Here is a 19203-nt window from a genome sequence, read left to right as displayed (position 1 = left end):
TCTCTCTACAACTAGACATAAGATTAAATGTCCCCATTCTGACCAGACGTGACTACGTATTAATACTTCCTTCACAGCCAAACGGACGACCACATTGGCAAGTCGGGTGAAGACAAAGTGGGAAGCAAGCTAGTTGAAAACTAAAACTTATTGAATATTCATGTGTCTAAGTTGAGGTTCATTCAAGTTTTTGTTGATAGAATTGAAATGATCTGAACCAAAGTTCTAGTTTATAGTTTCTATATAAGGTACACACATAAAAAAAACATTCAATTCTATCCTAATTTCCATTCACTAAGGACGCGAGACTAGTGTACACCTGACTTTCAATAATTAGAGTTGTAACAACTTCACTGGAGTCCATCTACATATAACGTTGTTTATTAATTTTTTTTATCAAAAAAAATATTTGTGAAAAAATTATGTGTAGGCACGTGCCTAAAGTGCCTAACGGCAGCTACGCCCCTGAATGTTATTATTTGTTTATTTTATTTATACGTTTTGGAGATGTTTTAAGTACTGGTCGTTGGTCAAAAGATAATATACCACATAATGAAGCTCTTAGCAACCTTGCAAAATGTCTTTCAGATTATTGTTTAAATTCTAGAGCAAATAATATTAGAAAGAAATACAGGTATGCATTTAATAGCTTTGGTAAATGGTGTAATTTATTTAATATAAAGCCTTTACCGGCATCAGATTATAATGTCTCATTATATTTGATTCACTTACGAAAAAATTATAATTCTGTTGCAAAGATAGATGAAGCATATTATGCCATTCAATGGACACACAAATTAGTTGGATATGTAAGTCCTTGTGATTCTTTTCTTTGTACTTCCCTAAATGAAGGTACACAAAGGTCAATCGGTCTTCACATTGTAAACAAGAAGGAACCAATAACTCCTCATATTTTTAATCAACTGGTTTTGAAATATGGCAATACAAATAGTACTTTAAACCATAGAAGATTTTTAAGATTTTCAGAAATAGTTAATTTAAAAAGGTCAGATGTTTCATTTCATTCATTATATATGTCTGTATTCATCGAAAAAAGCAAAACGGACCAACAAAGAGCAGGAACTCGTGTTTTTATTTCCAAAACATATTCGGTAACCTGTCCAGTTCAAATGTTAGAGACATACTTGAACCAAGCGAACATTAAACGCAATTCTATAGAATTCACATTTAGATTAGTTGTATATCGTAAAAAGACTAACACGTACGTGCAAAGGGGTCATACGCCTTTGTCTTATCCAAGAGCCAGAGAAGTACTGTTAGAGGCTTTAGAATCTTTGGGATTAGACAAATCAAAATTTGATTTGCATAGTTAAAGAGCAGGTGGAGCAACAGCTGCGTCTGCTGCTTGTATTCAAGATCGAATATTTAAGAAACACAGTAGATGCTCATATATAGGAAAAGACGGATATGTGCATGAAAACATTTCTGAAAAACTACTCGTTACTAAGAATCTTGGCTTGTAATTTTCATACCCGTTTTTTTTTTCTTATCTACTTTGTCATTTCGAATATGTGCTATTCACAAGGAGAGCTCATTCCTATAGTATACATGTGTTGAGTTTTATTGACTAAATAATTTATGTTCGGTTAAGCTTGGCGAATTAGAACATAAATATATTTATTAATAGTATCGGAAGCACATTTGTGTGTTTGTTTATGTTCAAAACGTGTTGATGAGCACATGGTTGCATACCTGGTTTGTTATTGTATGATTTGATTGGCTATTGTATGTCGCAATGCAGGTATCCCACCCGTTTGTACGAGGGTAGGATCGTGATTCTCGTGCAGAATCTTATTATAAATAAAATATATTTTTATAACCAGTTATTCGACGTTCTGCCTTTACCGAGTAGCATACCTTCCGTTTCGTTATACACATATCACAAACCTACCTTACCCATTTTGATAGATTTTAGTTAGACAGTTTAATGATGTGACAAGATAAATTGTAATAATAATGTATTTATTGTGTTTTGTAGTGGGATGGAGTCCCAATACGGTGTTGGTTGTATTGAGGAAACGTGTGTGATTTTCTTGGATGAGTTACTAGATGCAGATGGACGTTTAAATGAATACTGAAATATGAATATATGAAATGGTTTTGATGTTCGAAGAAAAAATAAAGTATAAAAGTGTGCTACTCACAAAGAGAGCTCATTCCTATAGTATACATGTGTTGAGTTTTATTGACTAAATAATTTATGTTCGGTTAAGCGTGGCGAATTAGAACTTAAGTCCTGGTATCTTTGATGATTTATACCTGAGTGCACACATAACAACTTTAAGCTTATCAATTTGCAACTGAAAAAAAACAAAATTATGTCGATTTAACATACCATCTGGTTACTATTTATTTGCTTTTCGTAATGTATACATAATTCCTCATTTGATAGTGTTTTTTATCATTTTTCTTTCCTTCTTACTTGGACATATTGCTTCACTATTGTTTTATAAATTTTGTACATATTGTACAATGATTTTGTTACTTTGTTTGCATTCAGGTTTTTGCATATGACCATCAAAACTATTCCCGATACATGTCAGTCTAATTGCTTCATATGCAAAATATGCTGATGCGCATGAATATCTTTCATCTGGTTGTTTTTGTGTTCAGAGAAGCTCTCATGGATTTTCTAGATCTCAAGTTGACCAAACAATCGAGCAAATATTGAACAATTATACAAAACAAGAGGTGGCATTGTCGGTTTCAGTTAAAATAAAAGTTTTGTTAAATTTGGTTGTTAAATGCATATGAAAGAGCTTCAATATCATCAAAATGTCGAGATTTGGCAGGAATTGTTAACCCTGAAACATCCGCACTAAAAGAACTTGGAAAATGCAAATGAAACGAGAAGAAACGGACTATTAAAATTGGTTCAGAAACTGTAAAGGTGGAAAACCCATTTGAAACATCTGAGCAGTTATCTGGCTTGTCCTCGGGTACTGTTGCTTCTTCGGGATTAAGATACGACAAGCAATAATGTTCAGCAAAGTAAGATCTACAAATAAGTCAAATGACCAAAATGGTCAGTTGACTACTTTAGGAGTTATTGCCCTTTATAGTCAATTTTTAACCATTTTTCGTAAATCTTAGTAATCTTTTAGAAAAATCTTCTCCTCTGAAACTACTGGGCCAAATTTAACCAAACTTAGCCATAATCATCATTGGGGTATCTAGTTAAAAATTGTGTCCGGTAACTCGGCCAACAAACCAAGATGGCCACCATGGCTAAAAATAGAACATGGGGGTAAAATGCAGTTTTTGGCTTATAACTCAAAAACCAAAGCATCAAGAGCAAATCATCTGACAGGAAGTAAAATTGTTGATCAGGTCACGATAATCGGTTGTTAGGTTGGTGCCCCTGAATTGGTAATTTTGAGGAAATTTTGCTGTTTTATTGTTATTATCTTGAATATTATTATAGATAGAGATAAACTGTAAACAGCAATAATGTACAGCAAAGTAAGAACTAAAAATAAGTCAGTAAGACCAAAATAGTCAATTGCCCCCCCTAATGCGGGGTTCACACATTGCCGATTATTACTCCCGTTTGAGATCAGACAGCGATACGACACGAAAAGTGAAAAAGTCGGATTAGTATCCTCAATTATCTGGAATGTCCTTTTATTGTCTGAACGCAGTCGTTTTAGTTCGTAACAGATTCCTACTGGTCGGGAAGGGTCCGAATAGTTCGGCAAAGCACCCCGACAGTTAGGTGCGTCCCGTAACATTCGGGGAAACTCAGCCGATTTTGTCTAGTCGTATTACAATCGTGCTTATGTCGTGACAGATTCTGCTGTATCGGATCGAATTTCTAACAATGTTCTGTGTATTCGGGGCGGTGTCCTGTGGAACGGGAATGATCTGGAGAAATTTGTTCGAACGATAAACTTCCGTCAGCGTCGGTTCACTGTCTTGTCACTATCTGATCTCTGTCAGATTACATTTGGTAGAATCGGGACGCAGTCGTGACAGACTCGGTCGAATTTTACCTGGCGTAAGATAAAAATCGGATTATAAGCGGATTTAGAACGGGATTATCGGGATAAATTCGCTTGGAAACGGTTGAATATCGACGTTTCCTGAATAATATCTGATTGTTGTCGTGGTTAAACTTTTAAAGTTTGAATTTACATCCACGATTCATAGGATCTTGATCAGACTTTTGATAAATTTTAATCAGGAATGGTCCTGTCAAGGACGGCAGTAAAAATCGTAAATGTGTGACCCCAGCTTAAGGAGTAATTGCCCTTCAAAGTCAATTTTTAACAATTTTCTTAAAATTTGAAGATTTCAATAACATTTTCCACAGAAAGCACTGTTATAAATAGAGATAATTGTAAGCAGCAAGAATGTTTAGTAAAGTAAGATCTACAAACACATCACCATCACCATAACACAATTTTGTCATTAATCCATCTGTGTCCATTGTTTAATATTCACATAGACCAAGGTGAGCGACACAGGCTCTTTAGAGCCTCTAGTTTTGTGAAGTGCATCCAGTTCAGAATCACAAACGTCCAACATTTTTATTATCTTTTTTCAACTGTTTATCTATTTATTCCATTCGTATGCTTAGCTTGCATATTTTTATTGTGTGGTCCCTTATGATAAAAACGTGTTCATCTATAGACTTTTGAATAGGTTCAACGTGTGCTGCGATACATTTTTTTTCACCTTTTCTTCAATTAGAGGAGTTAATGTTTCACTTTTTTTTTCAGCCAATACTGGAATGATAGTATTAATAACATCTGGACTAGTGAGTGCTTCAAGGACCTTATCTGTAATGTTTTTACGTGTCGCTGGTGTCTTTTTTTTTCAATATCTCGAAGGTCAACTTGCGAGTTGCGACGCCTAATTTGTTGTGTCTTTTGATTTTAGGTTGGAGGGAGGTTATCTGACCTATCAGGATTATACCTTTTGATGATATTCAGAGAAGGTGAACTAATATTAGATTGTGATTGTGCATTCGTTAACAAATGGTCAGAACTGTGTTCATTTTCTCTGGTCATGCAGGTCGCCATTGTTATTACTTTTGTTTTGATTTTGAGACGCTTCAAAAAAGTTCTCTATTAAAATTATTTTGTGAAGTATTAAAAAGTTTTTACATTACATATACAGACTGTTATCTATGTAACAAGTTTCGTCATCTAACTTTAATGTTATCCAGCATAATATCCCATTTGTTTTAAACGTCTATAGCTGTCAAGTGCATGCCAGATTCTTCTTTTTTGGGTACCCTGGGGGTGTAACACAGAACTGAAATTTTACCCTACCAGCTGATGGACTATCAGTCATGATTGATTTTTTTCTCAATACCATTATCACTTTTTGTGTTATAAGTGTTTTAGGAAAGTCCTTTCTGCTGTCATCAGCTCATTAATTCATTGTAGTGCATTATCACTGGAATTAATATTTATTGTTTTATTTTAGATCAATAGATTTACTACCCTGTTTACTATTTTGTCGCATAATCTTAAAAAATAATCTACACATCTACTAACATGGGCATTTAAATTATGAAAGTGCGAATATATATACTCAAACTCGTTGACGCAATTATTAAGTAACAACATCCAAAAGAACAACGTTAATTGGATCTGTTTTAATACGATAAGAGCTTTGAATTTCGATATGACAAAGCAAAACATAGGTATAAGAATATATGATTTGAAAGCCAATGAGACAACTCTCCATTAAAGTCAAAATTTGTAAAATTAATCCATTATAAGTCAAAGTACGGTCTTCAACACGGAGTCTTGGCATACACCGAGAAGTAAGCTATAATGGGACCAAAATTACTAGTGTTAAAACATAAAAACAGGGAAAACTCGTCTAATCTATAAAAAAAAAGAGTAACGAGAAATAGATATAAACCACTTCAACAAACAACAAATATTGAATGGATTTTTAATATTCTGAATGTTACGTGCGACCTTACGGGATTGCCCAATATGTGAGAGAATAAAATTTGAGTAACAGATGCTGAATTCACTAGCAATTAAACTAAGAAGTCATATTTTACCAGAAGTTACGATGATCTGAATTGTAAATCGATAAATGTCGTCTACGGATTAGAGTGTAACCTTTGCAGATTGGTTTACGTCGGTGACACGAAAGGAAGGCTAAACAAACGTATGTGCGGTCATAAATCAGTCATTAACATCAATGCACACGACTTTCTTTACCAGGATTTTAATCAGCCCGATCATTCCATCGTTTATGTGACAGGTCGCATTTATACCGAAAAAATTTACCACAGCACTAACAATCCTCATCTTACAACGCCGCCCCATACACAAAAAGAGGACTACTGTACTAGACAATTTGGAACTGCGACATCATATGGTTGCAATGACAAAATTGATGGTAAAGGTAGTCTATCTAGTTCTTCATGTAGCTCGGTGAATTGGATAAATATTGTCAACTCTACTCCTTGATGTTGACGCAGTCATGGGCATCGTCATTATACACACCTACTCTGCATAATGTCTCTATTCATAACTTACTGCCATTCATACAAAATCCGTTAGGTACTTATCACATTCGCATGAAACTTTATTTTTTACCTCTTTCAAAAATTCATTCTCTGTTCAATTTATGTCTGGAAACCACTGTTACAAACCCTCATTCAAATCAATAAAAACTTACAGCTATAATTTCGGATATTTCAAGTCACAGATTTTTCAAACTAGTCCGCATTGGAAAAGGTGAAAAAGAGAAAATATCTTTTCTTAATCTTTCCTTTGTCAACAACGGTCCCGATGGCGTCTACTTAGGTTATATTCTTCATCATGAATTAGTTCAATCAAAAATACCTCCTTATTTCAAAGATCTGTCTGTACCATTCATTTCTTATACCTATACCAGACCTATTGCAACTAAAATTTTGAATTACAAATACGTCTCGCAGGATCTTGATATTGACGACTTCAAGTCTAAACCTCCTGATTGCACTTGTGCTAGTTCCCAATTCACATATAATCCAGCTGGCCACGTTGTTACCGGTGAAATTAACATTTTCAATAACACTTCCCTAAGCAATGAGTTGTCGATAGGTCCGAAATATCGTGAGCCTAAATCCATCAATTGGAAATACAAATTCACAATTTTGATGGATTCAGTCGAGGATTATGCCAGGCAATGGGCTAAGCGCGAGGAGGTAGACGTAGACACTCTTTCCGAATGGATTAGGTGGTGAGGTCGTTGTTACAAATCATAATTATGAAACTGAATGGGCCCATGCTATATCAATCTGTAAAGACCCAAATGTTGTAATACACTTATTATACCTCCATGATAAAGCCCCAAACAACATCGTTTTTGTGTGTAAAACTGGAATTTCAACCAAAGATGAAGAACTGGATCTTCCATCAATGAATTAGATACCTTAACTACATAAGTGTTCTTAAAAATTATTGTTGGGTCTACCAAGTGCACGACGAAATCTCTTTCTAAATTATTAACATATATTTTATCAGCAATCAAAGCAGGGCTTCAAAATTATTTTGAAACTGCCTTTTCTAGAGCTGGCGTGAATCAGATGTGGATACTAAATATTTCCAAAGATCTTTTAGAGTACATACAATATAACTCTCTTTCATCTTGCAATAGTAATAAAACATTCGACTTTTCTACACTTTACACAAGTATTCCACATTCCAAACTAAAAGACAAATTGAAAGAGTTAATATTACTTTGTTTCAAAAAAAACGAATAGCCAACGAATATACAAGTATCTTGTCTTAGGGAGGGATCAATCCTACTTTGTAAAGGATCATTCTGATTCAAACAAAATTTTTTTGAAACTAACATTATCAAGATGCCTGATTTCTTTATTGGCAATATACTTGTTACGTTTGGAGAACGTGTATTTCAGCAGACTGTCAGCATTCCAATGGGAACCAAGTATGCACCTCTTTTTGCCAACTTGTTTTTTATTATCATTATGACTTTATACAGGAACTTCTTACGAAGAAAGATAAGAAGTTAGCTATATCCTTTAACTCTACTTTCCGCTTTAAAGATGATGTTCTTTCACTAAATAATTCAAATTTTAGTGACTATGTTGAACGCATCTTTCCCATCGAACTAGAGATAAAGGATACAACAGATACAGTTCAGTCGGCCTCATATCTCGAATTACATCTAGAAGTTGACAATGAGGGTCGGTTGAAAACAAAACTTTACGGAAAAAGAGATGATTTCAGCTATCCAATTGTGAACTTTCCATATATGAGTTGCAACATTCCAGCAGCTCCTGCATACGGGGTATTAATCTCAAAATTGATACGATATTCCCGTGCTTGCATTTCCTATCATGATTTTCTTGACAGAGGATTGCTGCTCCCAAGGAAGCTATTAAACCAAGAGTTCCAAACGGTGAAGTTGAAATCATCTTTTCATTAACTTTACGGACGCCATTACGAGTTGGTTGACCGTTATGGAATAATCGTTTCACAAATGATATCGGATATCTTCCTAACGTCGTAACTACAATCCCCTTTCCTTTCATGAACGTGACTTACCGAATAAGACTACCGGAGTTGTTATGACATGAGCCACACGACTGGTGCCACATGTGAAGCAGAATCTGCTTACCCTTTCGGAGCACCTGAGATCACCCCTAGTTTATTGTGGGGTTCGTGTTGCTTATTCTTTAGTTTTCTATGTTGTGTCATGTGTACTATTTTTGGTATGTTTGTCTGTCCCTCTGGTTTCTTTCGTCCCACTTTTACAGCCATGTTGTATATGCATATAGCATATTCAATATATATACACAGATATGTGTCCATATTACACAGATGCCCCACTCGTACTATCATTTTCTATGTTCAGTGGACTGTGAAATTGGTTCAAAACTCTAATTTTGTATAAAAGCACGTGTACAATTTTAATTTGATTAGACTTCAACTTCATCAAAAACTACCTTGACCAAAATCTTTAACCTGAAACTCGCACTATCATTTTCTTTGTTCATCAGATCGTAAAATCAGGGTCAAAAATCCAATTTTGAATTGAAAAGAGAACGATCATATTATAGGTAACATGTTTACTAAGTTTCAAGTTGATAGGACTTTAACTTCATGAAAAAATACCTGGCCTAAAAACTTTAACCTAAAGGAGGACAGACAAACGAACGAACGGACGAATGGACCTACAGACCAGAAAACCAAATGCCTTTTAATATTGTAGGTGGGGCATAACAAAACAAAATAATCTACATACAGTTGTTTCATTTAATTCCACGCAAACACATCTTGGTATGAAGGAAAAGATATATGTGTATATTTACTTATTAATGTTATGTAGATTTACATTGTTTCCTTATTCAGAATTCATAGAATACAGCATGGGGATGTTTGTTTTCTCAATCTCTTCACCATTTCTGAAACCTTAGTTTCTGCAATTGTTTCTGTTTTTGTAATCACTAAAACACCTCCTAGTCCAAAGAGAAGCAAGGAAATTAACTGAAAGCCATAAATTAGAAATCCTGTACCCACAAAAATCATGCAATAACCTGCTATCTTCATAAATTTAAATAGCATTCTACCTGGTTGATAATTATCCATATTGTCAAGAATTGCTTTTAATATATCACCCTTCAGCTCTTCGAGAATTTCATTCGAATAAAAAGAGTTTGTATTTTTCTCTAGCATTTTGTCAATTACAACGAACAAATTCTCATGTTGTCTTTGGATATCTTTTTTTACTTCAGATACGTTATTGAGAAAGACTACACGCTTACCACATTTCTCCAACAGACTGTGGAATGAATTTGGCATTTTTTTCAAATATTCTTCGGATGTCATGTTTTGTAATTTCAATGCATCGCTGCCAGTAAATACTATCGTCGTGTACTTATATGGATTACCTCCAAAGACATGAAGGAAATGATCTACTGACTTCATTTCTTCTTCTGTGTATCGTGCTGTTCTTAATACATATATAATAACGTGTGGACCAGGTGCTAATATAGCAAAACATTTTAATATTTCTAGTTTTACTTTTTCATTCGACAGTTCAGTATCAAATAATCCTGGTGTATCAACCAAATGAATAGCCTTTTTGTTATTTCGTTCTTTTCTTTCTAGTATACCCTCTTTGCATGATTTAGTTATAGACGAACTTGAAACATCAGATTTAAAATATTCTGTCTGCATAATTGTGTTCCCTGTTGAACTCTTTCCTGATCCCGTCCTTCCAATAATGACCATTCGTATTTTCATATCTTCCTGTAAAAAAAGATTGTTTTTGTCATGTATTTTTCAATGAGTGATGTTACGTGTTGATTCATTTTGGGAAGGTACATATTTGTTTAATAAAAATCTGCATATATGACACAAATGAGTATAGGTTTATAAAAGTTCATTATAAAAAATATGCTGAAAAAGTATTGAGCAATTTATACATAGATTAATTTCATTCAAATAAAAGAAGTTATTACAAAATGAATCATGGCAGCAGCGCTGGTATATATTTACCGTTAGACAAGTGAAGAATCAACATTCTCCTACAACGGAAAATGAAAAGTGGGGAAATGAAATATTTTATGTCGTAAACTTCAACATATATATTGGTATAAAAATATTTCACGTATAGTCTTCACTGAAAATATTTAGACGTACTATTTATATGAAAGAATACATTAAACATACTTTGCTCTTCTGCATAAACCTTTCGTCAAAACTATTTTATACCTGGCCACCAAGGACATAATCAAAAAATATTTGTTTAGAGATAAATAGCAAGAGATAACCAGTAATAATTGATTGTTTCTAGTCGTCATACAAAGTCTTAATTCGTAGCAAATTTCATGTATGTACCCTTTGTCAACAGAAAAGCAGTAAATATATACTTGTAAGGAATGTCAAAACTGTATATGTAAATCAGGAAAAGCAGGTAAAATTTAAAAGAGAAGAAAGACGAAATATAACAATGTTACCTAATACTATGCAGACAACAAAATAGTTAAAGGTACCAAGCTTATGATTAAATACGCCAGACGCGCGTTTCGTCTACATAAGACTCGTCAGTTACGCTGAGATCAAAATAGTTATAAAGCCAAACAAGTACAAAGCTGAAAAGCATTGAGGACCCTACATTCTAAAATGTTATACAAAATACGACTAAGGTTATCTATGCCTGGAATGAGAAAATCCTAAGTATTTTGAAAAACTCATGCTTTTGTTAACAGGAAATTTATAAAAATTACCATATAATTGATACTCATGTCAACACCGAAGTACTACCGGGCTGTATTGAATCTTGTCAAAACGGGTAGTTTAATCATGTGCCTAGGCAGCGTGGCCAGTTTTGCACAATGAAAGACATTTGTTAGCTTTACTACGGCTGATAAATATTCATGTCTTTGGTAATACGTACACTGTATTGTTCTAGAACACACGTACATAGATAAAAGATACACATAATCTATTTAAACATATTTAAACATTTCTTTATACATGAAACATAACAAAAGAACATCCAATTAAAAGATTGAAAATATTCACTGCATGATTAATTGAAAGAAAGAACGTAAACTTAACGTTTGACATTGTGTATGACAATTCTTCATAAATTATTCCTCATCATGATTTTAAATTATAATGTTAAAAAGTATACACATATGCAGGATTCTGATTTCCCAACTATTGCGTAGTGTTGTACAATTTCCCAAATTCTATGAAATGTTGCAAATATATTTATGTCCACTAATTGCAAAAGCTCCACCAGCCATCCATCCAACGGCTATCGCGGATCTTGCTGTTGCAAACGCCACAGCTGCTGTCTGACCTTCGATTAAGCACACCACAACTGCTGTCAATCCCGCTAAAGTTCCACCAGCTACTGACCCTTTAACGGTTTTTAAGACATAAGAAAGAATGCTTCCATCGTTCTCCATCTCTCTTTTTTTTCTGTAAAGCCATTTCTGTGCATCTGAAGTATCGTTCTGTTCTTTCATTTTTCGGTCAAGGGCTTTTTCAACTTCCCTAAGAATTTCATTAGAATAGAACGATTCATTGTTTTGTTTTAGCAAAATGTCTATCACAGAGTAAAGTTGACTCCATTGACTTTCTGTGTCCATGGAAATATTGTTGAAAAAAACAGTTCTATTTCCACATTTTGTAAGAACATTTTTCAACGGTTTTGGTACATCTTGCAAATACACATCCGTGGCCTTACCATTACGATCTAATAAATCTTTATCTGTAAAACATATGATCATATGTTTGTAGCAATTAACCGCAAAAAGATTAATGCATTCCTCAACAGCTTTTTCGTCTTCCTGTGTAAACCTTGTCCTTGCTGATATAACATACAGAATAATGTGAGGTCCAGGAGAAACCATTCCACAATTTTTAATGATTTCCATTTGAACTTTGTCTTCATCTTTCTCAGTATCAAAAAACCCTGGTGTATCAATAACATGTATGATCATGTTATTCCATTTCATTAATCTAATTCGTCCTTTCTGGGTAACAGAACTTCCACCGATCTCCGATTTGAACTCAGGTTTTCCTAGTATGGTGTTTCCAGTGGCACTTTTGCCAACCCCCGTTTTTCCAACTATAATAATCCTTATTTCCTTTTTTTGATTTATTTTGTCCTTCTAAAATAGAAGTATTATAAATTCAAACATTAATGAATACATTAGTAGGGCGTTTGTTGATATGTCAACCAATAATAAGAAAAACAACATCTCAGATCTTAAGGAATATGTTGTGTAACACAAATTAAGGAAAAGACTACTAGAACATGTAGAAGGGATATAGTTACGATACTGTTGTCAGTTCATTAAAGATTGCATATTTTGGCTGTAATATTGATTCTCTTATAGGGTCTTTGCATCGGAAATGAACACATTTATTCTAAAACAAGTTGTTGGCATAATACGGGTTATGTTCTTCTTATATATTTTATGATGGTATAATATTAAACCCCTAACGGGAAGGAGTGTACTCTATATTTATATAATGAAAACATAATAATTCAATCCGTTTAATGGAGGTCTGGAGCTGGCATGTCAGTAACTGCTAGTAGCCCCTATCAATGTATGTATCATTGACATTTTGTTTATTCTGACATCGTACTTGGACTTCTTTTGAACTGAAGCTATTAAACCAGGAGTTCCAAATTGTGAAGTTGAAATCATCCCTTTGTTAATTTTACTGACGCCATCACGAGTTTTTTTTACCGTTATGGAATAACCGTTTCACAAATGATATCGGATATGTTCCTTACGTCGTAACTATAATCCCCTTCCTTTTCATGAATGTGATCTACCGAATTAGACTATTTACCGGACTTGTTATCACTCAAGCAACACGACGGTTGCCATGTGTGGAGCAAGGGGTAATCTCAGGTGCTCTGCTTACCCTTCCGGAGCACCTGGGATCACCCTTAGTTTTTGGTGGGGTTCGTGTTGTTTATTCTTTAGTTTTCTATGTTGTGTCATGTGTTCTATTGTGTGTCTGTTTGTCTTTTTCATATTAAGCCATGGCGTTGTCAGTTTGTTTTTTCGATTTTGAGTTTGACTATCCCTCTGGTATCTTTCGTCCCTCTTAAATAACCTTATATAAAAACAACCAAGCTAAATACATATAATTATTTTACGTAACATTATTAGTAATTGTATAATAAAAGCACAGAATACAATTGTTTATTTAAAAGAAAATTTACCTTACCTTAAAAACATTTTGTAACAAATAGTAAAATAATGTTTTTAAGGGCATATCCAACAGTTTATTTTTGACAGTGAGAATTTTTTCCCTTAAAGATATTTCATTCTTCAATTGACAGAGAATCAAATTTTGCCAAAAAAAAATATTTGTCGTCGATTTCGTTTTTGCAAAAAATACTGCTGGAAATTGAACATTTTTGCAATTTTGAAGAAACAAACGTGTTTTATTTAAAAAAAAAAAAATATGATTTTTTAATCAACATATACTTATATAATGGGGCTCAAATTGAAGCAAAATAATTCAAGATGGTTAGAAAAATCTAACTTTACCATTTAAAGAATTAGTTCTTACTCAAATAAAGCCCAAAACATTATGGTTGCCCCCAAAAACGGCAAGAAATGAACATTTGAAATGCACATTTAAGATTTTTTTTAAATATTTCTAACGGTGTCGATTTGACCAAAGTAAGATATGTTATTCGTTGATAAAAATGGAATGTCATAACGTTTTGAAAAATATTTGTCACCATACTTGTTTTTGAGAAAAATCGAGTATTATAATATTGTTTACTCAATCCCTTCCGTAAGCCTCACAAATTGCGCAAAAAATTAAGACGTTTCGGGACGTAACGTTATATTTCCGCGCTAATTTTTCAAAGGCAGTGCGACGGTGTGGAAGACAAATGTATTTTTACACTGTGACTTTGTTGGATAGTTGTCTCGATAGCACTCATATCGCATCTTCTTATTATACCCCCGCTTTAAAAAAAGGGGGTATACTGTTTTACCTCTGTATGTCCTTCCGTCAGTCCGTCAGTCCATCCTTCCGTCAGTCCGTCAGTCAGTCCGTCCGTCCCATGAATATTTTTCGTCGCATTTTTCTCAGGAACTACAATACAAGGATTTCTGGTTTCAGGGTTTATCTAAGTCAGCTATTCCGTGTGATGCGTTTTCAGATTGATCACTCGACAACTTCCTGTTTACCGAACACTTGTATGATTTTACCAAGACAGCCAAGTTGAAATTTTCGTCACATTTTTCTCAGGAACTACAATACAAGGATTTCTGAAATTTGGTTTCAGTATTTATATAAGTCAGCTATACCGTGTGATGCGTTTTCAGATTCATCACTCAACAACTTCGTGTTTACCGAACACTTACATATTTTTACAGTATTAATATTATCCACTTGCGGCGGGGATATCATCAGTGAGCAGTAGCTCGCAATTTCACTTGTTTATAATGAACCAGTATCTGTACGAGATAATAATTCAGTTAGCTTTACTATTGTGTTCGTCAAAATTGTGAAACCCAGGTGTGAAACATGCAAACCATGGAATTACAAACTATTAAAATAGTCCCCGGCTCTGGTATATTTCATCCCTCTTTTAAAACAAACGTATTACACGTTAGAAATCCGTTTCTGTGTGTCGGTCTATAGTACAAAGCAGGGTTAATTTTCATATTGTATTTACATTTGATGTTTTTGTTCGGATTATTCATTTTATATGCCACTTGACACCCGTCATCCATAATCATTATTTATTTTACCGTTACTTTACAAAGAATTGTTTTCTTACACTGATTTATATTACACTGTCTATAATTTCACATATCGAAATCAATAAAGAGCACATAAAATTTTGCAACCAAACACTTGTCTAAAATCTCACCGACTCCGTATTATATATTCATGTTGCAGTTTTGGTTTTTTTCTTTACAGGCTTAATTCTAGCTATAACAAAAATCTGTATGTTCACTCTTAGTGTTTTGAATTATATGTGTCGTTGGGTTGCTGTCCTATTAATGTATACCTTTAAAAAAAATGTCATAAAAAAAGGATTGATTGGGTATAAAATAGTGACATCTCTGGACTGCTCCCGTCCGACAGTTACGTGTATATCTTTGCTAAAATTGGGTGCAGCCGTTTAGCTGCTCGGATGTATAGATTTGCAGCCTCGTTTAGTTGAAATAAAAATGTTGTATATCCGATGCATAGAGTAAGGAGAGTTTCGCACTATCTATACGTTAAAACACCATCTAAATAAATGGTTGAAGGGATATACGAACTTCCAATAAAATCTCTAAACAACAACAAAGGTCACATGAATCTTCAAATAAGTCGCATGGCTAATTTTAACACATACATTTGTATGTTGTGCCTTTTGCAGTTGAAGATGAAATAAAAAACTTTGATTTACAAAACAGATCAGTAAGACATTAACTTGAGAATAAACGAAACGGCCGAAAAGAGTTGAATGTTATTATAAATTGTGGCCATTTTTTTCGTGTGTTTTTGCTTTTATGACATATTTACAATATAATAAGTATATGAAATTGACACAGTAATTTTTCCAGCTAAACGAGCCTGACTGCCGTGGTTTTACGCTTCAATATATGCGTTATTGCATATATACACAATGGAGATTGTTTTCTGTTCTACTGCCCTCTAGATAGTTTGGCTGCATACAATGTAACCACTGATGTAGACTATTTTATATTATTATTGATTATTCAAACAAATGAATTCAAAGAGAAAGATGCGGAAAGAAATTCTAAAATTTAGTTTAGAAATAAAATATAAAATAAAAATAAAATACCAAAACTGTAAAACTGTTTGAGACAATTAGCAGTTGAGAACTAATGATTATGCATCACTATATGAAACTGATGAATTGATTGCTCCCGTGCTCCAGCGGCAAATATATCACGCATATTTACGACGAGGCGAAAGTGGATCTGAAGAAAATGATTGATACCCCCCCCCCCCTCCATTTTGAATTATGGTATTTCTCTAATTAGTCAAGACCTACGTCAAGACCTACACCATTTTTTGTTGTTGGTTAAATTATATTTGTATCCTCATGCGTAAATCAACACCAACATCTTCAGATATTTTCTACTTTTCAGTGTATATATTACAATGTTTCCCTATTTCAATATTTTTTTATTACTGTGTCATCTTTTGTTTTACATTGTTTACCAGTTAAAGGTTGTATTCATTTAAAGAGCTACTGTATATATTAGCACTTCAACGCAAAGCTAGATGCATGATAATATTAGTTTACGCCATATTTTATTTTTCTCAAGAAACCAATTTTTTTATCTTTCTCGAGTAAAACCAAACTTTGAGTTTTCTATCCTTAATGACAAAATCTCGGATAAGTTTGGTAAAAAACTAATTACAATTTGTGTTGCATTCTAATGCAATGATAATTAAATCATTACGCATTTGCTCTCGTTTTTTACTGTATTGAAGATAATTTTAATAAAACGGAAACTTTAAAAGTGAGTATGGTCTAGTAATGATCAAGATAATTGCAGTATTTTTATAATAGACCAAGAGGACAAAGACATCTTTGAAGTTTTGAGTTCTAGTTCTGTTAATATACTGTATGAGTTTTTTGCCGATTCCCGCCGTACCCTTTCCTGTGAGGAAAGAAACCGCCCTTTCCAGACGGCCATTAAGTATGTTCCTAACCCAACTACATATTCATACATCAGCAATGTTATGAATGAGACTTTATCAAAGATAATATATAGATGCCTGATAACATAATCTATAATGACAGACACATTGACATATTGACTCAAAGACATATCGACACATTGACATTTTAAATTAATTGTATTAAATACAGTAATTAAGAATTTTGAAGAACTATAACATCTTATTTTTTTCTGTTAAATTGGTATTACCTATATACGTAGTCCTAATGCACTTTGACAAAGACTATTGGACAAGATAACCCTCAACCCTAATATTAACCCTAAACCTAAATCTAATTTCAACCCTAACCCTAACCCTCAATCTAACTTTCACGCTTACCCTAATCCTAACTTAGATTGCTCTTCGACACAGCCTACGGCGCCATATTGCTATATGACACAGCCTACAACGTTAGATTGATGTTTATCACAGCCTCTGGAGCAAGATTGCCAATTGACACTACTTACGTACAAAAATGTAGCTATAGTGCACTTTGACAAAGACTAGCTGGCAATACAACCATAAACCCTTACATGAACCCTAACCCTAATTCTAACCCTAATTCTAACCCTAATTCTAACCCTAATTATAACCCTAACTCTAACCCTAACCTTATGAAATAGAAAATGGGAATTGTGAATGTGTCAATAAGACAACAATTCGACCACTGATATAACAAAAATAACCGTAGGCCATCAATGGTTTTTCTATACAGCAAGAAAATCCTGCACCCGGAAGCAGACTTCAGCTGGCCCTTAAGCAAAATGTGTGAGAATGTATGTCACAAGAAACTCCTACACATATAAATTAACTAAAATATAAAAAAAAAACATACCAGAATAAAAAGAAGACTATAGAATAATGACTTGGGATAAGCGCAAAATTAAGGTAGGGGCTATCCTGTTTTGTGGGATCTTACCCCTCCTCTATACCTCTAATAGAATACAAAAACTCACAGCAATACGCAGAGTAAAAAAAATCCGATTCCGTTGTCAGAAATGAAACAAACAAAAAGAGCAAAATTACATAACGTAAAATAAGAAAGGACTACTAGCAGTTCTTGACATGCTAGCTCCAAACCCCAATTAAATTGATTGATATATAACAATTTCCTCATATGAAAATCAAGCACAATCCCTGAAGTTAGGAGCTTATTATTATACAATTTTACAATATACTGGTTTTAGAATACATGATGAATGAATGAACATGATGAATATCAATACCAAAATATGCCATCTTTAATTTCCTGACAACTGTGTGGTAAATATATCCCCTTTGAATAAGTCTGTTAAATGGTTTGGTTTTTTTAAAGTGAATGCCGACATGTGTGATCTTCTATGTAAATAATCTTACCATAAAAGATTGGATAACTGAACTTTTAAGATGTCTGCATGTGAATCTATATTTACAAACGCTGTTCTTGATAAGACTAAGTAAATGTTTTAAATAGTTTAAGATAACAAAAAACCTGATGTAATAAATGTTCAGTAATACAGAGATTACTTTCGCTAAAATCAACGTTGTTATATATAGCTCTATAGATACACAAAATCAAACAAGTTGAGATATATGAATATCATAAGATAGTTACAAGGAAACATCAACATGCCATTAGGGAATTCAAGCTCATCTCTTTTATTATAAATTTTGGTATTAAGCTTCCCGTTGAAGATAAAGATAGCAAGTTCAAGGGAAAAGAAGTGCAGTGTCCATACTTAAAAATATTTATATTTAAAGACAGTTCATCGGGATAAATCTCTTTAGTGTAGACACTGGTGAGAACCATTGTATATCATCCAAATATCTAAAGGTTGTTGTTAAATTGATGTATCAGATGTTGTTGATTTCAGTCGTACGTTTTAACAATACAGGAACAGATCCGCAAAAATTGTTGCGCATTAAGTCCCCATATTTCGACGTTTCCATTGACAATGTTTTAAGTCATTGACGATTTGGAGGGTGAAAATGAGATAATTTTTTTAACAGACTTAAAGGTAAATTAATA

General features: G+C 33.6%; 1 protein-coding gene across 5 annotated transcripts in view; it reads right to left on the bottom strand.

Annotated features, from left to right (window-relative positions):
* Positions 1 to 9246: 9246 nt before the first annotated feature.
* Positions 9247 to 19203, bottom strand: part of LOC143052621 (GTPase IMAP family member 9-like) — a 73623-nt gene continuing 63666 nt past the window's right edge. For 4 of the 5 annotated variants that reach the window (XM_076225684.1, XM_076225687.1, XM_076225686.1 and 1 more), the window contains one exon: positions 11454 to 12634. In XM_076225684.1, the coding sequence (XP_076081799.1) occupies positions 11705 to 12634 (930 nt within the window). In that variant the 3' untranslated portion in view covers positions 11454 to 11704. Of the gene's footprint in view, positions 10257 to 11453; positions 12635 to 19203 lie in introns of those variants that run through there. The other variant, XM_076225685.1, reaches the window with a different exon arrangement.

Source organism: Mytilus galloprovincialis, chromosome 11 (genome assembly GCF_965363235.1).
Source record: "Mytilus galloprovincialis chromosome 11, xbMytGall1.hap1.1, whole genome shotgun sequence".
In the NCBI taxonomy this organism is placed as follows: Eukaryota; Metazoa; Mollusca; class Bivalvia; order Mytilida; family Mytilidae; genus Mytilus; species Mytilus galloprovincialis.
Note: the sequence above shows the minus strand (reverse complement) of the source record. Positions and strands in the feature narration are given on the sequence as shown.